Source organism: Meyerozyma guilliermondii, genomic scaffold (assembly GCF_000149425.1).
Source record: "Meyerozyma guilliermondii ATCC 6260 scaffold_1 genomic scaffold, whole genome shotgun sequence".
Taxonomy (NCBI): Eukaryota; Fungi; Ascomycota; class Pichiomycetes; order Serinales; family Debaryomycetaceae; genus Meyerozyma; species Meyerozyma guilliermondii.
In genome coordinates, this window is record NW_001809800.1 from 1121919 (window position 1) to 1140020 (window position 18102).

Consider the following 18102-nt stretch of genomic DNA (forward strand, 5'->3'; position numbering starts at 1 on the left):
CTACAATAGAATTACTTAATTTACATCATATATACAAGATTAATTCAAATCAAATGATTGTCTAAATCTGGATGGAGCTCTGGCTTGGACCACATCCCAGTCGATACACTTCCAGAGATTATCCAAGTATTGTTGCTTGCCAAACACACCATAGTCGAGCAAGTAATTTCTAGACGACGAGTCGATCGCAAGCAAGGGAATAAGTTTTCTATCTGAAAAAAGTGTAGCAGCTTCTGCCTCTTCAATGCTTCCCAAACGAAGGTTATCGCCTTGATCTTTAATTGTGGTTCCTTCTTCCTTATTTTGCAAAGCAAGATTAGCAGCCTTCTGCTTGTTAAGTTTGGTTATCTGACCCGATCTGATGGAATCATCGACAATTCCGGCATTATAAGTGTTCATCACAGCCAACGTACTGTAGATGACATCAGGCTTACTTTTATTAATGCTACCACGAAGCGCCAGGTCGGCATGGTTAGCTCTAGCCACCAACCAGGTCACACCATCTCCCTTGATACCCTTTGCAGAATTTAAGAGCAAAGTTCTAAACTCGGCCATCGATCCAAACGAGTCAATTATCCATTGTCTGAGTTCGGTGTCACTAGGTTCATTAGGAATGGTTTCGCTTATTTCTGGGGACTTCAACAACGACTCGGCAGAAGCCTTCTCGATGGCAGAATCTCCACCTTCAACTGGTTTTACAGACTCCAAAAAGAATTGCAAATTGTGCAAAAGCGAAGCATAAGCATGCACACCATAAAGCTCTGGTTTATGAAATGATAATGATATGAGCTCATTGAGCTCGTGAGAGCCAACAATTTGATTCTGTTCTATGAGGGTATTGAGGTGATCAATAAGATGCTGACCTCTCTTGAACCACAATTCATTGACGGTTTGATTTGAAAAAAGTCCATTCAAATTCTGGTTTCCAACTCTCAAGTTTTCCAAAAGAGGTATTGTGGGCAACGTGTACGATAATCCCCTACTGGACAATCGAGTCACCGATGCTATGGGCAAATTTTTGCCGCATGTCCTATACATCTTGTTGGTTGAATGTATTGAGAAAATCTTGAAAATCGTCCAAAGAACCACGGTGGTGCATTGGATGTCTACTAGTCGATTGACACACCTGCCATATATTTACCAAAACAAACCACAATAAAGCTATCCAATTTGGCACCAACGCCTATAGTACACTCATGATCGTTAATTACTTTATCGTCTGCCAACCTTCAAACTTTTGACCCTTCGTATGAGTGAAGATCCACTATTCTCATCACTGTCAAATCCGCCCAATGATGGTCTTCTGCCGTCGCCGTTGCCGGCAACGGATGTGTCATGAGAGTTTCTTCGCGTATTACTCTCACTGCTGCTGTTCTTCCGCAACCTTTGCACCAACGACTTTTTGCGACCCAATCCACCTCCACTCACACTCAAGTAGTCATCATGGCCAGTTTTAGGAGCTGGGGCACCATCAACAAACGTAGACGATCCCAAACCTTCAGTAACAGATCCATGGACGGGCTGTAGTTTTCCAGTAGAGTCAAAATTCGTCACCGAAGGATTTTGCTTGGGGGTGTACATCGTGGACTGCGGGTCATCTTCCGTACGGTTTGTCTTGATCACAGGAACAGCATCTGGTCTTCCTGAGTTTTCCTCGTAGTTACCAAAGGCAAGGTTCATTTGCTGGTCCTTATCGACGTTCCCGTGCATCCCCTTAATAGAGTTATTGGGCCCATCCACAGGGAATGCCATGACCGGAGCCTTCTTTGAGTTTTTGTTTCTGTGAGGCGTACAAGCATCAAAGGGTCCGTCATGATGGAAGTTACCACCAAAGAATCCTGTAACATCCAACTTGTCAATGGTATCCAAATTCTTAGCCTTGACGATTTCAGTTTTCTTAGGAGACTTGTTTCTCGACGATTTATGATGACGATCCCGATCTCTGTCGCGATCGCGGTCGCGATGTGACTTCTCGTGGTCTCTATCTCTGTGATGATGCCTAGAAGAGGATTTTGGAGCGTCACTATGAGACCTGTGGGGTCTTGACGAGTGAGGCGCAGCTACGGGAGGAGACATATGGCGCCTGCCTGACAGATGTGACGACGAAGACGAGCTTTTCTCACGAGGGTATTCTGACCGCAGCTTTTCTCTGCCTGCGACTTCTTCATAGCTAGGAGGAGAGACCGCATCTGGCTTGGGAGGACGTGCCGGTGGGTCTTTTCTGGAGTAGCCCCGCGAAGGGGGAGGGGTATCATGACGGCTGTTACTGAAATTATCAGTGAGGGCCGAAGCGAACGGATTGTTTGACATTCTTCTGCAATGTTAGTATTTGGAACTACAATGGTAAAATCCGAAGATAAGGAGAAGATAAAAGCAACATAACATGAGTCCACCAACTGCAGGTTGGACGCGCAACCGCCTGCAGGTACGTGGTTTCAGGCGTCATTCGCCACAGACAATGCTGGACTGCAGAGTGAATTAGTCAGATGGCTGGACCATGGAAGGGCCCCAAAAAAGTTCCAAATCATCTGATGGTTTGAATTATCTGATGGCTTCATGTTATGCTGCTGTTAGTTAATACGTACCTGTAATTGACACTAGAGTCACTTCCTGCTCTCACTGGCTGGGCTGGCATTTTAGGCCGTGCGAAAGTCTCGTGCATTGGAGAGGCTCCATTTGCCATGTAATCCTCTTCATCTGAAGACTCCTCAAAGAGTTTTTTGTTCTTGTCCACCCAATCATCAAACGCAGAGTTCGAGGAGTGTGACAGGCTTCCCAGAGGAACGCCACGACTGGCAGCGTGCTGACGAAATGGGTTATTGGAAGAGAGTCGGCGTAGCGATTCAGCCGAGGTATAGGAATGATTTGGCTGCTGATACATTCTGCAGTGGTAAAGATGTGATCGGCCCGTAGATCAGTTGGATCAGGCGAGAATGTTTTGGAATGGTATGTGAACTTGACACAAGCAAAAGACGAGATTTCAAGCAAAGCTGAGGATTCAAGCCAATATATAGATGTATTCTAAGCTCTTGTCTCTATACGGCACAAGGCGGTTATTTACCAACACGATTAAGGTTCTATTGATGAATAATGCTGGTACGCGTAATTTCGTCTAAGCGATCCAAACTTCGTCAACGCGACAGGTTGTCATACTGGTTTGGACACGCCGCGACGCCCACACGACCACAGGACGACTTGTCGCACGTGATAATAATGAACGGTGAAGAATTGAAAGTCTATAACCCTAAAACGAACTCCATGTCCAGTCGGAGGGCACTCCATTAGAGGGCCGTCTATTGTCTGGCGACGGCTCCAGCGACTGTCTTTGAGCGGCCGGTTGTGGCATGGGAATGGGGGATTCTTGTGGGCTGGCGGTGTATGGGTTTTCCACAAAGATGTGGGTTAGGTTATTGTCTTTAGTAGTAATAGAAGTAGAGGCGGCTGCCACTAGTTTGGCATAATTCAGGCCGCAGTCCTTGCACACTTTGCATGCCTTGAATTGCGACGCATCGGCGTCTTGGCCGATAGGGATGACAAATCGGGCTAGTTTATCCAAGTATACTCGCTTTGAATCATCAGACGATGAAGTATATAAGCAATTGTAGCAGAAGATAAACCCACAGAATCGACAATGATGGCGTCGTTTGCGTTGTGGAGTGAAAAATGTCCCGAATGTATCGAAACATTTTATGCAATATGACGCATAGCTATTGGGTTTCCAGTGCATATGAGTGGGTTCGGCGGCATTTTTCGGGGAATTGTCTCCATCTGAAGTTGCAGGTGACTGACATACTTCTGGAAAAGGGTATGATTTGAACTGCAAGTATGGAGATGGAGGAGATGATCTGCTGCTACTGCTAGAATCATTGGCTCGAAGCACCGCTGGAACACTCATTGGTTTCTTCTGCTTATACAATTGTTGCACAACAGGACCTCGTTCTGGTTGACGTTCCTGGGTGGTGGCATTGCTGGATAGATTTTCGAGGGCTCGGATGAGCGCTTGTTGTTCTTGGGTCCGGTGGTTATCGTACATATTATTATTAATGGTGTAGTTGAGCATGGTTTTTGAAGGAGATTCTGGAAGGTCCAAATCGGAAGGAGCGGAAAACCTTCTTGTGGGTTGTGAGAGATCGAATGATGCTGGGAGGTATTCTTTTTGGTACTGTTTTTGTGACACATCGGGTGGTTTCTCCCCTTCTTCAAGACTATTCTTCAGGGTTATTGATGGCAATTTTTGCAGGTTTCCATAAGTATAATGGGTCGAAAGTGTCATTCGAGGCGCCCGGATCTGCTGGTCAAAGTCCACCGCTTCAAAGATATCCGGGGGAGCAGCTTTAGGTTCACTTTTTTCATCTTGAACCACAAATGGCGAAGAAGATGGTTTGGGGATGATGTCAGAAATAGCCAGATGAGGGTGAGCAGGTGACTCTATTGGTTTCTTAGAAAACAGAAACGGGGGGAGTTCGTCGGACATCGAAGAAAAGTACCCCTTGGTGAATCAAAGGAGGCTAATAAAATCGAACGTTTTGGTTATCTTTGCAGCTAGCACCCCCTGCATGCATCGAAGGTTAGATTGATGCGCGCCATTTGATTGGCTGGAGATCAAAGGCGAAATGTAGCGAGGACGGTATAGAGGCGGGAATACGAGGGGAGCAGTATTATATCAATCTAAATTAATCTTTCAATACGACATAGATGGCATACAAAATGCCCGGGAACCAGAAAAAGATACACAACACAATATCAATCCACAATGGAGTGGTGGCTCCTTCCTTCATGAACACCGCCAATGGAGGCAAGAAGAGCGCTGAGTTAGTATGAGCGATGGTCCATTATAAGTCCGAGGGTCTGCATGATGTTTTGGCTGTCTAGAATAAACAGCCAAATTGTCTATTCTTTCCGTTCCAGTCTCTGACCATCAAAGGTCTATTCCGTAGTTTATTTGTTTTGATTTTCTGTTTGACTTTGTTTTGACTTTTTTGACTTTCTGACTTTTTGACTTTTTGACTTCAATTCTTGTCATCTCATGAATTTCCCCGTACCCTCAATTCCATACTTACCAATGATGAGCGCAACGATTTTATCAGCATCCATTTTCAGCACTGCAACAGTTCAAAAATATGTGGTAGATGTCTGTGAATTATAAATTCGTTGGGGTGACCAGCTTTCGCGCTGGGGTTTTGTGTCACTTTATACCCCCTATCCGCCGCGCACTTCCGCATCGGGGACGTTAAGATCATGTAGCGGGAAACTCGGAGGTTCTTCGAATGACAATGAATTAATCTCCGACTACGAGAAAGAAAAAATAAAATAACTACAACCCCAACAGTCATGTTATCAGGTTATACTCTCAACTGAAACCGTGTACTGCTATCAACGGTAACTACGTAATTCTCTCTGATTTCGATTCTCTCCTGCTTCGATCCAATTCTACTTTGACAACTTCATCTTGGCGGCTCCCCACTTTTCAAACCGCTCCCTCGTCTGCAAATCGGGTCGGTTCAACATCGCCTGGAACGCCGCAGAGTATGGGGCTTTGTCACGGATAGGTGGATTTGCAGCCTTAACTACTCCATAGTAGTTTTCATAAATATCACCATTATAGCGACCAATTGCCGAATTCAAGATCATATCGGGCTGCTGGAACGAGTCACTCAATATAATGGCATGAGGACGCAATGCTGTTAAAGTGGAAGGAATGGCTCTCAAGCTTACGCTAGCTTGCACTTGACCCAGCATGACATTATAGGTGAGAAATTCTCCAGCAAATGCTTGCAAGATGTTGACTTGGTAGTACAATTTGAGCAAAAGAACCAAAGCTTCTTCCAATTGGGTATCCTTGTTTTCCGCTACACGTTCAATGAACGTGAAAAGAGTATAGCGATGGCATTGCAACTTGGAAAGCAAAACACGAGTGTGACTAATACTATCCCAGTCATTGCCATTGTCACTCAATGTGTTCAAGGCAGTTCCAGCAACACGAATAATCAACGTTTCCAAAGCTTCCAACACTTTTTCAGGACTTTCCACATCGGAATCTTGACCCAAAACGTACTTGTCACTCATACCTTGACGTCCTCGAGACAAGTACGATAAAGAACCACTTATCAGCTTATTCTTTTGAACTGCAAGCTTCAAGTTGTTGATAATAGTCTTACCAGCTGACATTCCCAATACGTTATTGTCACCTTCCCAAGTACATTGAACCACCCAGTCACCATAGGTTTTACCAAAACCATTGTACGATGAGTATCCAAGTCCACCACACAGCTGTCTTGCCTCGTTTATACAGTCGGCGGTGAGCCAGGTATAGGTAGATTTGAGAGACCCAGAGTCAACAAAGAGTGATTTTGTTAGGGCAATTGACTGCTCAATGCCTTTTTTATCATTGTTGGCTACGGCCTTTTCAAGGTTTGCAACAATTTCTCCATGTTGAATTTCCAACTTGTTAGAACCCACCGCCATGGCATAAGCCAATGCAAGGTATGGTAAGAGTCGTTTCTGATGAAGTGGGTAATCAAGAAGCTGGGTTTCCTTACCATCGCGAGTACTTTGACTTTTAAATTGACGTCTTCCCACGGCATATCTGAGAGCCACAGTGATGAACCGGGCACTCATACGATACGAGTCCACAGCCATCATCACTCTGCCTCCTAAAAGTGAGATATAAGACAATTGCTCCAATGGTGGAAGAGTAACCTTACCCTCAGCAGAAACTCGGCACCATTTTTGAAGCATAAAGAACCGAGGAATTCTCACATTGGAGTACTGGATCCACCCATTATCCACACCTTCACGGCCCATTTTGGCACCTATATCTCCCACACTAATACCGGGAAGCAAATCGTGGTTCGAGTCACGGAGAGGAACAACAAAAGTCTTGACTCCATAATCTTTACCATCGACAAGCAAACGAGCATATACCACCGAATGAGTGGCAGAATGCGCAGCACCACCTATCCACCATTTTGTGGCTCCAATGTGTGGAGTATTGATAACAAACTCATCCTTTTCCTTATCAAAAGTAGCGGTGGTTTCGCAGCCAGCAACATTGGAACCATGGCCCAATTCTGTCATTCCAAAGCAACCGTACATTTGTTTCATAATGGCAGATTCATGATGTTTCGCCCAATACTCGTACTGGTCACTTGTACCATTGCCTCTAATACAGTTGAGAAATAATCCAAGATTAACACTGATACGAATTCCCATCGAAGGATCATAAATCGTCACAAGGTTCAATCTTCGTGCAAAATCAGACGCCGTATCCGTCTCAATGTACCTTGTCATTCTATTGATACGCATGGTAGTGAGCTCCCGCTGTTCCTCAAGGTCCAATTCGTAGTCACGGTAACTCGCAGCCATTACCGGGTCTCTTTCCAATGAACTATACAACCTTAAGATTTGACTCGATTTTTCAGCGCTTCCCTCGATGAACCTGTGCATGGCCAATGGATCAATAGATGCATTTTCTCTTTCACGACGAAGAAGACTGGCAGGATCTGGAGGTGGAGCAAAGCTCACACTGTTTGTAGCCGACATTGTGGGATGGAAAAAAGTCTCAATTCTCCATGGCTTTATACTCTGCTTCCCCACCTTTTTTACCCCACATTTTCCCGAAACCCGGTAACTATGCAGAAGGAAGGGCCAAAATTACAAGCCGACATGTATTTAGCAGAATGTTAACAGAGGCTACCAAAGACTAGCAGAAGCTCACAGAAGCTCACAGAAGCTAACAGAAGCCAGCAGAAGCTTGTATGCTAACATCAGCTACTGAAAAGTCAGGGACTTTCACAAGCTTCTCAGGATCAGAGTGCACATAATCCGGAACCACCAGAATACCCACGGGTGTAGATTATGGTGATGGCGTGACAATTGTTTACTACGAAGCTCAATACATCATCTGTCATAGCATTTTACTTACAAACCCTTAGATAAAAATTGTTTGGCCTGGCCAATCTTTTCAAATCTTTCTCTCTCCTCTTTGGCAGGTCTATTCAACATAGCCTCCAAACTGCCCGAGTAAGGAGCCTTGGTCTTGAATGGAGGATTGTTAGCCTTAACGATACCAAAGTAGTTCTCGTAGACATTACCATCGAACTTTCCAATGGCAGAGTTGATAATCATATCGCTCAATTGGAAAGAATCAGTGTAGGTGATAACATGAGGACGAACCTCTTCACACAATTTTGGAAGGTTGATAGAGTTGTTTTCAGCCACAACCTTGGTGCTCAACACAGAGTAGGTCAAGAAATCACCGGCAAAACGGTCGATAATCATCGATGCAGCATACAATCTTCCAAGTGATAAAAGGTATGGCTTGAGTTCCAGGTTATCGTGGGTGTCCACTCTGCGAATGTACTCTTCTAAAGCATAATGGTTAGCCTTCAACTTGGAAATAACCACCAATTGAGGAGAAACACTGTCCTGGTTTCCACCGTTGGCCTTGATGGTCTTGACAGCATCAGCACCCAAACGCATAATCAACACTTCAATAGCAGTCAAAATCTTTTTCAAGTCTTGAAGGTCAGAAACGTTGCTGATGACTGGGGTTTCACCCAAGTTTTCCTTGGTATGGTTCAAGAACGAAGTGGATCCACGAACCTTCTTTCCCTTGTCAAGAACTTCCAGAATCAGTCTGACAATTGGCTTACCAACCGACATGGCCAAAACGTTGTTATCACCTTCCCAAGTACATTGCACAACCCAGTCGTTGTAAGCCTTTCCGAATCCAGAGTAGGACGAGTAACCGTGGCCACCACATGCCTGTCTACACTGGTCGATAGCCTCGGCTCCGAGCCAAGTACTGGTCGATTTCAAAGAACCAGAATCAATAAATAAGGATTTCATGCCATCGATGGAACGCATGATAGCTGGCATGTCGTTAGAAGCAACCGCGGCATCCAAGTCATCCAAAGTTTGCTCAATGGTGTGCTCCACCTTTAAGGCAGCTGCAGACAACACATAAGCCTGGGCCAAGTATGGGAATAATCTTCTTTGATGTAATGGATAATTGATCAATTGCGTTTCCTTACCATCAGAGCTACTGGAGCCCTTAAATTGACGTCTAGCCACGGCATATCTCAAGGCAATGGTAGACATCTTGGCCGACATACGGTAGGAATCGAGAACCATGGATACTCTTCCTCCCAACAAAGCCGAATACGACAATTGTTCCAATGGAGGTAATGTAACTTTACCCTCCTTGGACACCTTACAGAATTTTTGCAACATGAAAAATCTGGGCACACGAACATCGGAGAACTGGATCCATCCATTGTCAATACCATCTCTTCCCATCTTGGCACCAATGTCACCAACGGTCACACCGGGCATCAAGTCGTGGTTGGAGTCACGAAGAGGAACAACAAAGGTCTTGACACCGTAATCCTTACCCTTGACAATCAATCTGGCGTAGACACTACAGTGAGTGGAAGAATGAGCAGCACCACCAATCCACCATTTGGTGGCTCCAATGTGTGGGGTGTTGATGACAAACTCCTCGGTGGCTTCGTCATAAGTAGCAGTGGTCTCCAATCCGGCAACATTGGATCCATGGGCCAATTCGGTCATACCGAAACATCCATAGATGCTCTTGAGACCGGCGGTTTCCTTGTTAAACGTCCAGTACTCGATTTGCTCGGGGGTTCCGTTACCACGGACACACGAAAGGAACAATCCAAGGTTGATACCGATTCTGGTGGCAACTTGTGGGTCAAAAAGACCAAACAAACTCATTCTAAGGTTGAAGTCTTTAGGATCATCATTCTCGATATAACGGGCCATCCTGTTGATTTTGACAGCAGTCAACTCACGCTGTTGTTCCTTGTTCAAATCATAGATACTGGAGTCGGAAGCAAGAACCGGGTCACGCTCCATTTGCTGAGTGAGTCTTTTAATCGCCTCAGCTCTAGCCTTCGATCCCTCCAAAAAGTAGTGCATTTGTACGGGATCGAACTTTTGGTTCTCCCGCTCCTGGCGGAAGGATGCCTGGGGGTCAGGACCAGGCAAAGAGGTCACAGTATTGGTAGAAACAGACATATTGATTTTTGATGCTACCGTTAAGTTCGAAAAAAAAACGACGGCCCCCGCATTTTATAATTGGCACATCCGGCACCTGTGAGCCGAGGAATTGAGCTGAACCGAGGGCCGGCGTGCGCGCACCGTGTTTCTCCATGGTGGGGAACTAATGACCACGCCACTAACCTACCGCTTCCGAAAACTTACGATTTGATTCGGACTAAACGGATGTGACTCTGGCCATACTCTCGAACCTGACGCCACCTTTGTCGTCAGCTGGCAATAGGAATAACCGCGCTTGTCTGCAGGACGTGAATAATTATCATTTACCCCACATTTTCAACGCGGCGGCATCGGTTGACAGCCGATGTCACACCACGAATGGCCAGATCATCAAACATAACTAAAGTACAAGATAATTGCAGCTCATATGTAATGTCCGTATCGGATATTGATTGACTGTGTGCAGGTACACAGGGTCCATACATAAATCCTTGAGAAAGAATATCCGAACTAAAAGCATATGAAATTAGGTACTATTTTGACTTGTGGCATACTTGCTTCGTTTACGCTTGCATTCGGTGGTGACGAGATTGTTTTGGAACGTATACCTGATGAGGACGAGGCGGCATCGATAGCTAGGACCCTTGTTGCGAGAGAGTCACTTGCTAATATCAACACATTCACCTCAATTCCAGGGAGAACCGGCCCAATTCCGGTGTCGTTAATGGAGTACTATGCCGATTGTGACAATGATGGTGATCCATATTGGCTAGTTGTTGATATTGGTTCGACCAATCGAAATATTGCCCGTGGATCTTCATTTTCTTGGACAATTAGAGTAGGAGACCATCCTAGAAATGATGATGTGGATCCTAACTACCCTGGAGCTATTCCATCATCGCCCGCAGGGTCCCCTCGTATAAATTTGGTGGGTAGGTTAGAGAACGTCACCTTTTCCAACCCTCGCGAACTAATCAAATTAGAACGATGTTTTGTGGCCAGGCATCCAGATGCCAAGTATTGGCTCCCTTATAATCCTATTACTCCCCACAACTCTCACTGGACGAAATTCGTGGTGGAAGAGATTTATATGGTTGGAGGATTCGGGGACAGAGCATATATCGGCACAATTGACAGCAAAAAGTACCACCAGGCGTCGACACTCCCAAATGAGATGAAGTACTGACTTCACGAGATTCTTTGGCTGCTACTGTATCTTTACATTGGCTTTAGTTCATTCGTTGAGCCCGAACAGGCGTTATTCATGAATAACGCTGGTGACGATGGCCCCTTGAGCCGATTTGCTGGCAACGTTTTTCAGCCAGATCAAGTGGATTGTATCGCATGGATTTAGGAGAGTTTTCCGTAAACACAAATGAGGACCAAGAGCGGTTTGGTTGTGCGCTTCAATACTTTGAGTCTCTTCATGTCGTATCAGTTTATGTGAAGCTCTGCAAAGTTATCAGTTTTTGACTTAAAGACGATGAAGATAAACATTATACTTAGTAACTGTATAGTCAAGGAGAGTCAACGACTGCTTAAAGCTCATATAGTTTAACTTGTTCGGTGCTGAGTGTGTCCTGGTATTATTCTTGATTTATGTGGTTGCAGCCACGGTCAACTAACACCTTAATCTCGGTCAAGGGGTTTAAATCCGCAACGCAAACAACCTCATCAGGCTGATTAGCATTCCATCTTGATCTTTCACAGGTTCTACATGCCATCAGGCTCGCAAATCTCATCCAATTCACTATGTACATACACCAAATCTTGGTGATCAACTCAATACACGCTTAGCTTGCACTAGTTAGCACTAGTTACAGCTTTACAGCAGTCTTCAACTTGACTCTTTTCAGTCAACTACAATTGAGGAACCAACATGTCCATTAAAGGAGATTGGATGAAGGCAACACCAGCCACAAACAAACCCACATTCACAGCGACGGTGAATGCAGGCATCTTCTTGATTTGGTCGAAAGTGGATTCTTGCTTTGGAGTTGGAACACGGCCAGACATGATTGAAGGTTTAAGTCTTTTTTTTCCGGCGAAATGGTGTTGCTGGTGGTCGGGTGCAGGTTTCCCTCGATATTGTGATTCAAAATGAGAACACAAAACGACGATGGCTCTTTTAAAAGTGGACTTGGGAATCACCCCAGAGACAACTTATTCTTTGGCAGGGAAGCAGATCAAGTTTGACTCGGCGGATAGCGTCTCTGGTTATATTCTGGACCTTGTATCTCAAAAAAATGTTCAGAAAATTGATCTTTCAGGAAACACCATAGGCATCGAAGCGTCTGAAGCATTGAGTAAAGCCATAATAGCTCACAAAGACACTCTTTTGGAAGTGGATTTGTCCGATATTTATACAGGGAGACTCAACACCGAAATTCCTCAGTCCTTGCAATACATTTTGCCAGCACTTTTGCAATGCTCTAAATTGCTGTTGGTAAACTTGTGTGATAATGCATTTGGTCTTCAAACCATAGATCCTATTGAGGACTACCTTGCAAAGGCGGTAACCATAGAACACTTGATACTTTCCAATAATGGAATGGGTCCATTTGCTGGAGCAAGAATTGGTACCTGTTTGTTCAAGTTGGCCAAGGCGAAGCAGGCTGCTGGTAAACCATCATTGAAGTCATTTATATGCGGTAGAAACCGGTTAGAGGATGGTTCGACCAACCATTTGTCAATTGGGTTGAGAAATCACAAGGATTTGCAGGTGGTCCGGTTGTACCAAAATGGTATCAGACCCAAGGGAATTGCCCGTTTACTTCGCGATGGGTTATCACGCAACAAGGAGTTGCAAATCTTAGACTTGCAAGATAACACGTTCACAGCAAAGCCATCGGCTGTGTTAGCGGAAACTTTGGACCAGTGGCCCAAATTGAAAGAGTTGAATTTGAACGACTGTTTGTTGAAAGCCAGTGGTTCTCTTCTGCTCGCAGAAGCACTTTCCAAGAGTGAGTCAAAAACTCAGCTTGAAACCTTGCGCTTGCAATACAACGAGTTAGAGGAGGATGCATTGAAAGTTTTGGCCGAAGCGGTCACTGCCAAGCTTCCCAACCTTAAGGTTCTCGAGCTTAATGGTAACCGATTCGAAGAGGACTCTCCATCGCTCGAGAAGATCAATGGCGTGTTTGAGGATAGAGGACACGGAGAAGTAGACGAACTAGACGATCTCGAGGAGATAGATAGTGAAGAAGAGGACGATGACGAAGAGTCGGTTGATGAAGCCGAAGAAGAACAAGAAGAAGTCGACTTGGACCAATTAGAAAAGGAATTGGCAGGCATAACCGTGGAAGACAAAGACAAGTCAGTGGACTCGCTTGCCGACAAGCTCTCCGGTGCTCATATTAATTAGTAGTGTATGTTAGCCATCTCCATCTCCACCAACTGTAGCCGTGTGCGACTAGATTTCGCAGTTCACATAAAGAAGTACCTCGAGCCCAGGCTCAATGTCGAATCTCTATAAGCTTTCGATACAAGGAGTACGATCATTCGACTCTGAATCAAGTGAAACCATAGAGTTTGGGTTTCCGCTAACCTTGATATGTGGTCAAAATGGGTGTGGAAAAACCACCATCATCGAGTGCTTAAAGTATGCCACTACTGGTGATTTGCCTCCCAATTCTAAAGGGGGAACGTTTGTGAATGATCCCAGCATTGCTGCTAGAAACACAGTAAATGCCCAAGTAAAATTGGCGTTTCAAAATGTTAATGGAAAGTCAATGATCTGTACTAGGACCATGCAATTGACCAAGAAACGAGGCAAAGGAGTTGCTTCCAACACGTTCAAAACACTCGAGGGGCAATTGAGTATCATGGACCAGGGACAGAAGTCTACGATAAGTACAAAAAATGCAGAATTGGACTCGCAAATTCCAGTTTATTTGGGTGCTTCTAGAGCCATTCTCGACTATGTCATATTTTGTCACCAGGACGATAGTTTATGGCCATTGAGTGAAGCCTCAGTATTGAAGAAACGGTTCGATGATATCTTTGAGGCACTGAAATTCACAAAAGTGCTCGATAGCTTGAAAACTATCAAGAAGGATATGTCCAATGATATCAAACTCATTGACCAGAACGTACAGCATCTTCGTGTCGACAAGTCCAGGGCTGATAAGATACGAAGTAAGGTTCAGTCAACTTCCGTTACGTGTGATGCCCTTTCTGAAGAAATTGCCAACTTGACGTCTACCATTGAGGAAAAGGAGCGAGAAGCAGAAGCATTATTCGTCTCGAACCAATCGTTTCAAGAAATTCTCAGTAGACATGAACAGCTTCAGTATTCACAAAAATCGTGCCAAGTCCAGCTTGAGCGTATAGTGAAGAACATTGAGATACTTCCTGATTCTGAAACAGTGTTAATGTCCAGACTTGATAATTTCGAATCTCACTTGCAAGAACGGCAAGCTGAAGCATCAATGAAACACAACGAGTTGCGAGCTCTGGAGGAGAGATTGCAAAACTTGAGACTGGAACTCAACTCTTTGTCTCGAACAGAGGGATCACTAAAACTGAAGGAAGAGCTATACCACACGAACAAACAGAAATTGGTACAATTAATTGAAGAGAATCTGCTAGCCAAGGATCCGAAACCTAATGATATGAACTTTCAAAAAATAGTGGATGATCTTGACAATACTATCAAAAAGGCATCAAGTGCATATGAGCGACTCAAATCTTCAAATAAATTGTCTTACGAACAAGCTGCGAGTCGAGTTCATGAAATAAGCGAAACCATCACCAAGCTGGAGCAGCGGTACCAATATTACCAGCAAGACTTGCTGAATACTAGAAGTCAAATAAACGAGGGTCGCAAGAGATTAAACACACAGCAGCAACAAGAAGCAGAATTGGAGATTCATAAACGTGAATTAAAAGACCTTGAGGATAAATACGACCCTCAGAGCCATAACGATGCCATAAAATCATTGGACTCGTTGATCGAGAATGAAAGGTCTCAACTTGCACAGTTAGAGTCTCAAAGTGATACTTTAGGAAGGAAAGTTGCGCAAGCGTCTAAGCAGTCAGACACCTTGTCAAAAGTTTCATTCATCAAGGAAGGTATAACTCGCAAGGAAGTAACATTAGCGGCTCATCTAAAGTCCTTAGGGTCTTTATTTGAGAAGATGATTGGAAAACAGTATGAAAATACAGGCAGTGACGAATTAGAGGCAGAGTTAACTAAGGCAGGTTCTCGCTTGGACCTCAAGTCGAGTGAACAAAAAAATTTCTCGAGACAAGTCGAATCATTGACGGTAAAATTGGAAAGCACGCAAGCGCAGATTACCGAAAACCTTGACAAAACAGCCAGCATAAAAAATGACATTGTGAAAGTTATAGAAGAGGAAGAAATCGACTTTTATGAGCAGGTCATATCAGATCTCGAAGAAAATCATCGTGATGCTTTAGAGTCATTGAATACCTTTGAAGTTACCAATCAGTTCAAAATCAAAGCAATCGAGATTGCCGAGTCCGAGAAATATTGCACATTGTGTCTTAGACATTTTGACTCCCCTGGACTCTCCAAATTTTTGACGGAGTTGAGGGCCAATGTAAAGAGCATGACTGCGGAAACATTAGAGAAGGAAGCAAAAGAAACAGCAAAAGAGCTTGAGCAAGCTAAAAACATCAACCCATTGATTTTAAAGTACCGTCAATGCAGGCAAGAATTACCTGAACTTGAAGCCAAGAAGACGAAGGAAACGCAGCAAATGAAAGATGCTGAGAAACTCAAGGCAAAAATTGACTCTGAATTGGAGTCATTACAAGGTGATGTGGATTCTCTTAAAGCATTGAGAACTCCACTCGCTGAGGTCTCTCGTATAAGAAAAGAGATCGAAGTCTCACAGAGAGAACTTTCTTCGTTGGAAGATTCATTGACAGATTATGGGTCTGTTACAGAACAGAGCCCAATTGAATTACAAAGAGAAATGGACAGAATAAATCGGGAAATGAAAGCATTACGACAAAGTGTTAGTGATAATGTTGAGTCCAAGTATGTGAAGCAACGAGAACTTGCGAGACTCGAAGGGAGAGTGAAAGATAAGAAACTAGCAATAAGTGTTCTTGAACGAGCTTTAATAGACCAGGAGCACGAAAAAGTTGCAATAGATGGCTATGAAGCTCAGGTGGTCGTCTTGCAACAAAGCATGACGGAAATAGAGCAAGAGTTGGGCATTCAACGAGAAAAGCGAAAGGAGGAAGAGGAAAACTTGAAACGTATAACGGTCGAAATCGAAAAGGTTGAGCAAGAAAAGGAAGCAGAGATTAATCGGAATCACAAATTAAAAGATCAAGTATCAGACTTGCTCCAAAACATAAAGGAGTTTGATGATGTTGACAGGGTGAAATTTGAGACTGTTAGTAACGATATTTCGACGATAAACTCCAACATCGAAAAGCTAGAGGTTGAGATTCTGAAAATTCAGAAAGATATGAAGATGGTGGAAAAGAGTATTAACGAAGCCAATAACCTCAAAAGTCAGATTCGTGATAATCTTGATTATCGAAGGCTACAAAATGAAATGAATGAGATTGAGAATCAAATAGGCATGCTTGACATTGAAGATGCTCAATCAAAACGAAACGAGTATAATGAAAGGACTAGAGAGATACGACTAGAAATTACTAACCTCAACAGCGAACATGCGGGTAAGGTGGGTGAGGTTAAACAACTTCGAGATCAAATACGTACGATGAAAGAAGACTTGAATTCAGAGTATGTGGATGTTGATCAGAGATATCAGGCAGAATGGGTGAAATTGCAGACAAATATGTTAGCAACTAGCGACCTACAAACTTATTCAAAGGCCCTCGATAATGCAATTATGAAGTACCATACCCACAAGATGGAAAGCATAAACAGAATTCTTAACGAGCTATGGAAACAAACCTACAAAGGAACAGATGTGGACACTATTGCTATTAAAAGTGACATAAATTTGCAAGCCAAAGGAAACCGGTCATATAATTATAGAGTGGTGATGTACAAGCAAGATTGTGAGCTAGATATGAGAGGACGCTGCTCCGCAGGCCAGAAGGTGCTCACGAGCATATTGATTAGATTAGCACTTGCAGAATGCTTTGGATCCAATTGCGGAATAATAGCTCTTGATGAACCAACCACCAACTTGGATGTGGAAAATACTGAGTCTTTGGCTCAATCTTTGAATAATATTATTGAATTTCGTCGTGGCCAGAAAAACTTTCAGTTGATCGTTATCACACACGATGAGAAGTTTTTGAGCCACATTGGTGGTGAGCAATTCACAGACAACTTTTATCGGGTTCAAAGGGACGAAAATCAAAGGTCAATTATTCGAAGTTTACCAATTAACTTTATCCTGGAAGAGTGAGTTTAGAGTCCACACTGGCCTGAACTACGGCGTCTTTTTCCAACCACACTTTTTCCAACCACCTTTCAAGCCTTGGTCGCTTGTACTTAAGCTTCTTTATTAAGTGCTGTTTGACATGCACCACAACCAAGGTTTCTGATTTGGCTGCAAATAAATCTAGTAATGTTGGATTGATGAGTGACACCGTCGAATCTTCATTTCGAGCAAAGTAACATATGGTAACGTTGTACATCTTGTTGAACTTATAGTCGCCAGAGAGTGCTGAAGATAAACTGAAGACCGACTGTGTTCGGGGGTATAGGAGATGCTGTAACTTTGGAAGGAAATACTTGTTTCCAAGGTAATCTTGGCGAGATTTACTCTCGCTGTTGAAAATATTCACCTCGGGAAATATGACAATCCAATCATTTACAGAAGAGTTCAAAACAGATTTGAATATATGAACTCCGGCATTCAGACTCAACTCCCAGTTTTCATCCAGTTTCGCCATATTTCGGATTGCTCTGGTAGAAGGAAGGGTCCATAGAGAAAACCAAGTGAAGAATGAAACTCTTGGTTTAGCCATGGTCTCGTCAGTCTCGTGTTGAGCCAAGTGTGCCAATACTACATGATCAAGTAATGAAGCATGATTGGAAATTATGATGGCTGATTCACTATCCATCTTGTCGCCTGTAACTCGTATTCCAAATTTCGAAGATTTCTGCATTAGTAA

General features: G+C 43.8%; 10 protein-coding genes across 10 annotated transcripts; 3 read left to right on the forward strand and 7 right to left on the reverse strand. All coding sequences in view use genetic code 12, as the record gives it.

Moving 5' to 3' along the window:
* Positions 1 to 39: 39 nt before the first annotated feature.
* Positions 40 to 1038, reverse strand: PGUG_00641 (mitochondrial 37S ribosomal protein mS43; the record flags this gene model as incomplete). The annotated part of the gene is made up of 1 exon (XM_001487214.1): positions 40 to 1038. One exon carries the CDS (start codon positions 1036 to 1038, stop codon positions 40 to 42), a length of 999 nt encoding a protein of 332 aa, XP_001487264.2.
* A 174-nt stretch (positions 1039 to 1212) lies between these two features.
* On the reverse strand, positions 1213 to 2310 carry PGUG_00642 (uncharacterized protein; the record flags this gene model as incomplete). Its single annotated transcript, XM_001487215.1, has 1 exon — positions 1213 to 2310. The coding sequence occupies one exon, from the start codon at positions 2308 to 2310 to the stop codon at positions 1213 to 1215; it is 1098 nt and encodes a 365-aa protein (XP_001487265.2).
* Positions 2311 to 3244: 934 nt separating this feature from the next.
* On the reverse strand, positions 3245 to 4474 carry PGUG_00643 (uncharacterized protein; the record flags this gene model as incomplete). Its single annotated transcript, XM_001487216.1, has 1 exon — positions 3245 to 4474. The coding sequence occupies one exon, from the start codon at positions 4472 to 4474 to the stop codon at positions 3245 to 3247; it is 1230 nt and encodes a 409-aa protein (XP_001487266.2).
* Positions 4475 to 4673: 199 nt separating this feature from the next.
* Positions 4674 to 4778, reverse strand: PGUG_00644 (uncharacterized protein; the record flags this gene model as incomplete). The annotated part of the gene is made up of 1 exon (XM_001487217.1): positions 4674 to 4778. One exon carries the CDS (start codon positions 4776 to 4778, stop codon positions 4674 to 4676), a length of 105 nt encoding a protein of 34 aa, XP_001487267.1.
* A 652-nt stretch (positions 4779 to 5430) lies between these two features.
* Positions 5431 to 7542, reverse strand: PGUG_00645 (uncharacterized protein; the record flags this gene model as incomplete). Its single annotated transcript, XM_001487218.1, has 1 exon — positions 5431 to 7542. The coding sequence occupies one exon, from the start codon at positions 7540 to 7542 to the stop codon at positions 5431 to 5433; it is 2112 nt and encodes a 703-aa protein (XP_001487268.2).
* A 378-nt stretch (positions 7543 to 7920) lies between these two features.
* POX1-3 (acyl-CoA oxidase) lies at positions 7921 to 10041 on the reverse strand (the record flags this gene model as incomplete). Its single annotated transcript, XM_001487219.1, has 1 exon — positions 7921 to 10041. The coding sequence occupies one exon, from the start codon at positions 10039 to 10041 to the stop codon at positions 7921 to 7923; it is 2121 nt and encodes a 706-aa protein (XP_001487269.2).
* Positions 10042 to 10543: 502 nt separating this feature from the next.
* Positions 10544 to 11209, forward strand: PGUG_00647 (CREG family protein; the record flags this gene model as incomplete). Its single annotated transcript, XM_001487220.1, has 1 exon — positions 10544 to 11209. One exon carries the CDS (start codon positions 10544 to 10546, stop codon positions 11207 to 11209), a length of 666 nt encoding a protein of 221 aa, XP_001487270.1.
* A 933-nt stretch (positions 11210 to 12142) lies between these two features.
* RNA1 (GTPase-activating protein) lies at positions 12143 to 13387 on the forward strand (the record flags this gene model as incomplete). Its single annotated transcript, XM_001487221.1, has 1 exon — positions 12143 to 13387. One exon carries the CDS (start codon positions 12143 to 12145, stop codon positions 13385 to 13387), a length of 1245 nt encoding a protein of 414 aa, XP_001487271.2.
* Positions 13388 to 13481: 94 nt separating this feature from the next.
* RAD50 (MRX complex DNA-binding subunit) lies at positions 13482 to 17390 on the forward strand (the record flags this gene model as incomplete). Its single annotated transcript, XM_001487222.1, has 1 exon — positions 13482 to 17390. One exon carries the CDS (start codon positions 13482 to 13484, stop codon positions 17388 to 17390), a length of 3909 nt encoding a protein of 1302 aa, XP_001487272.2.
* PGUG_00650 (uncharacterized protein) lies at positions 17374 to 18096 on the reverse strand (the record flags this gene model as incomplete). The annotated part of the gene is made up of 1 exon (XM_001487223.1): positions 17374 to 18096. The coding sequence occupies one exon, from the start codon at positions 18094 to 18096 to the stop codon at positions 17374 to 17376; it is 723 nt and encodes a 240-aa protein (XP_001487273.2).
* Positions 18097 to 18102: the final 6 nt, after the last annotated feature.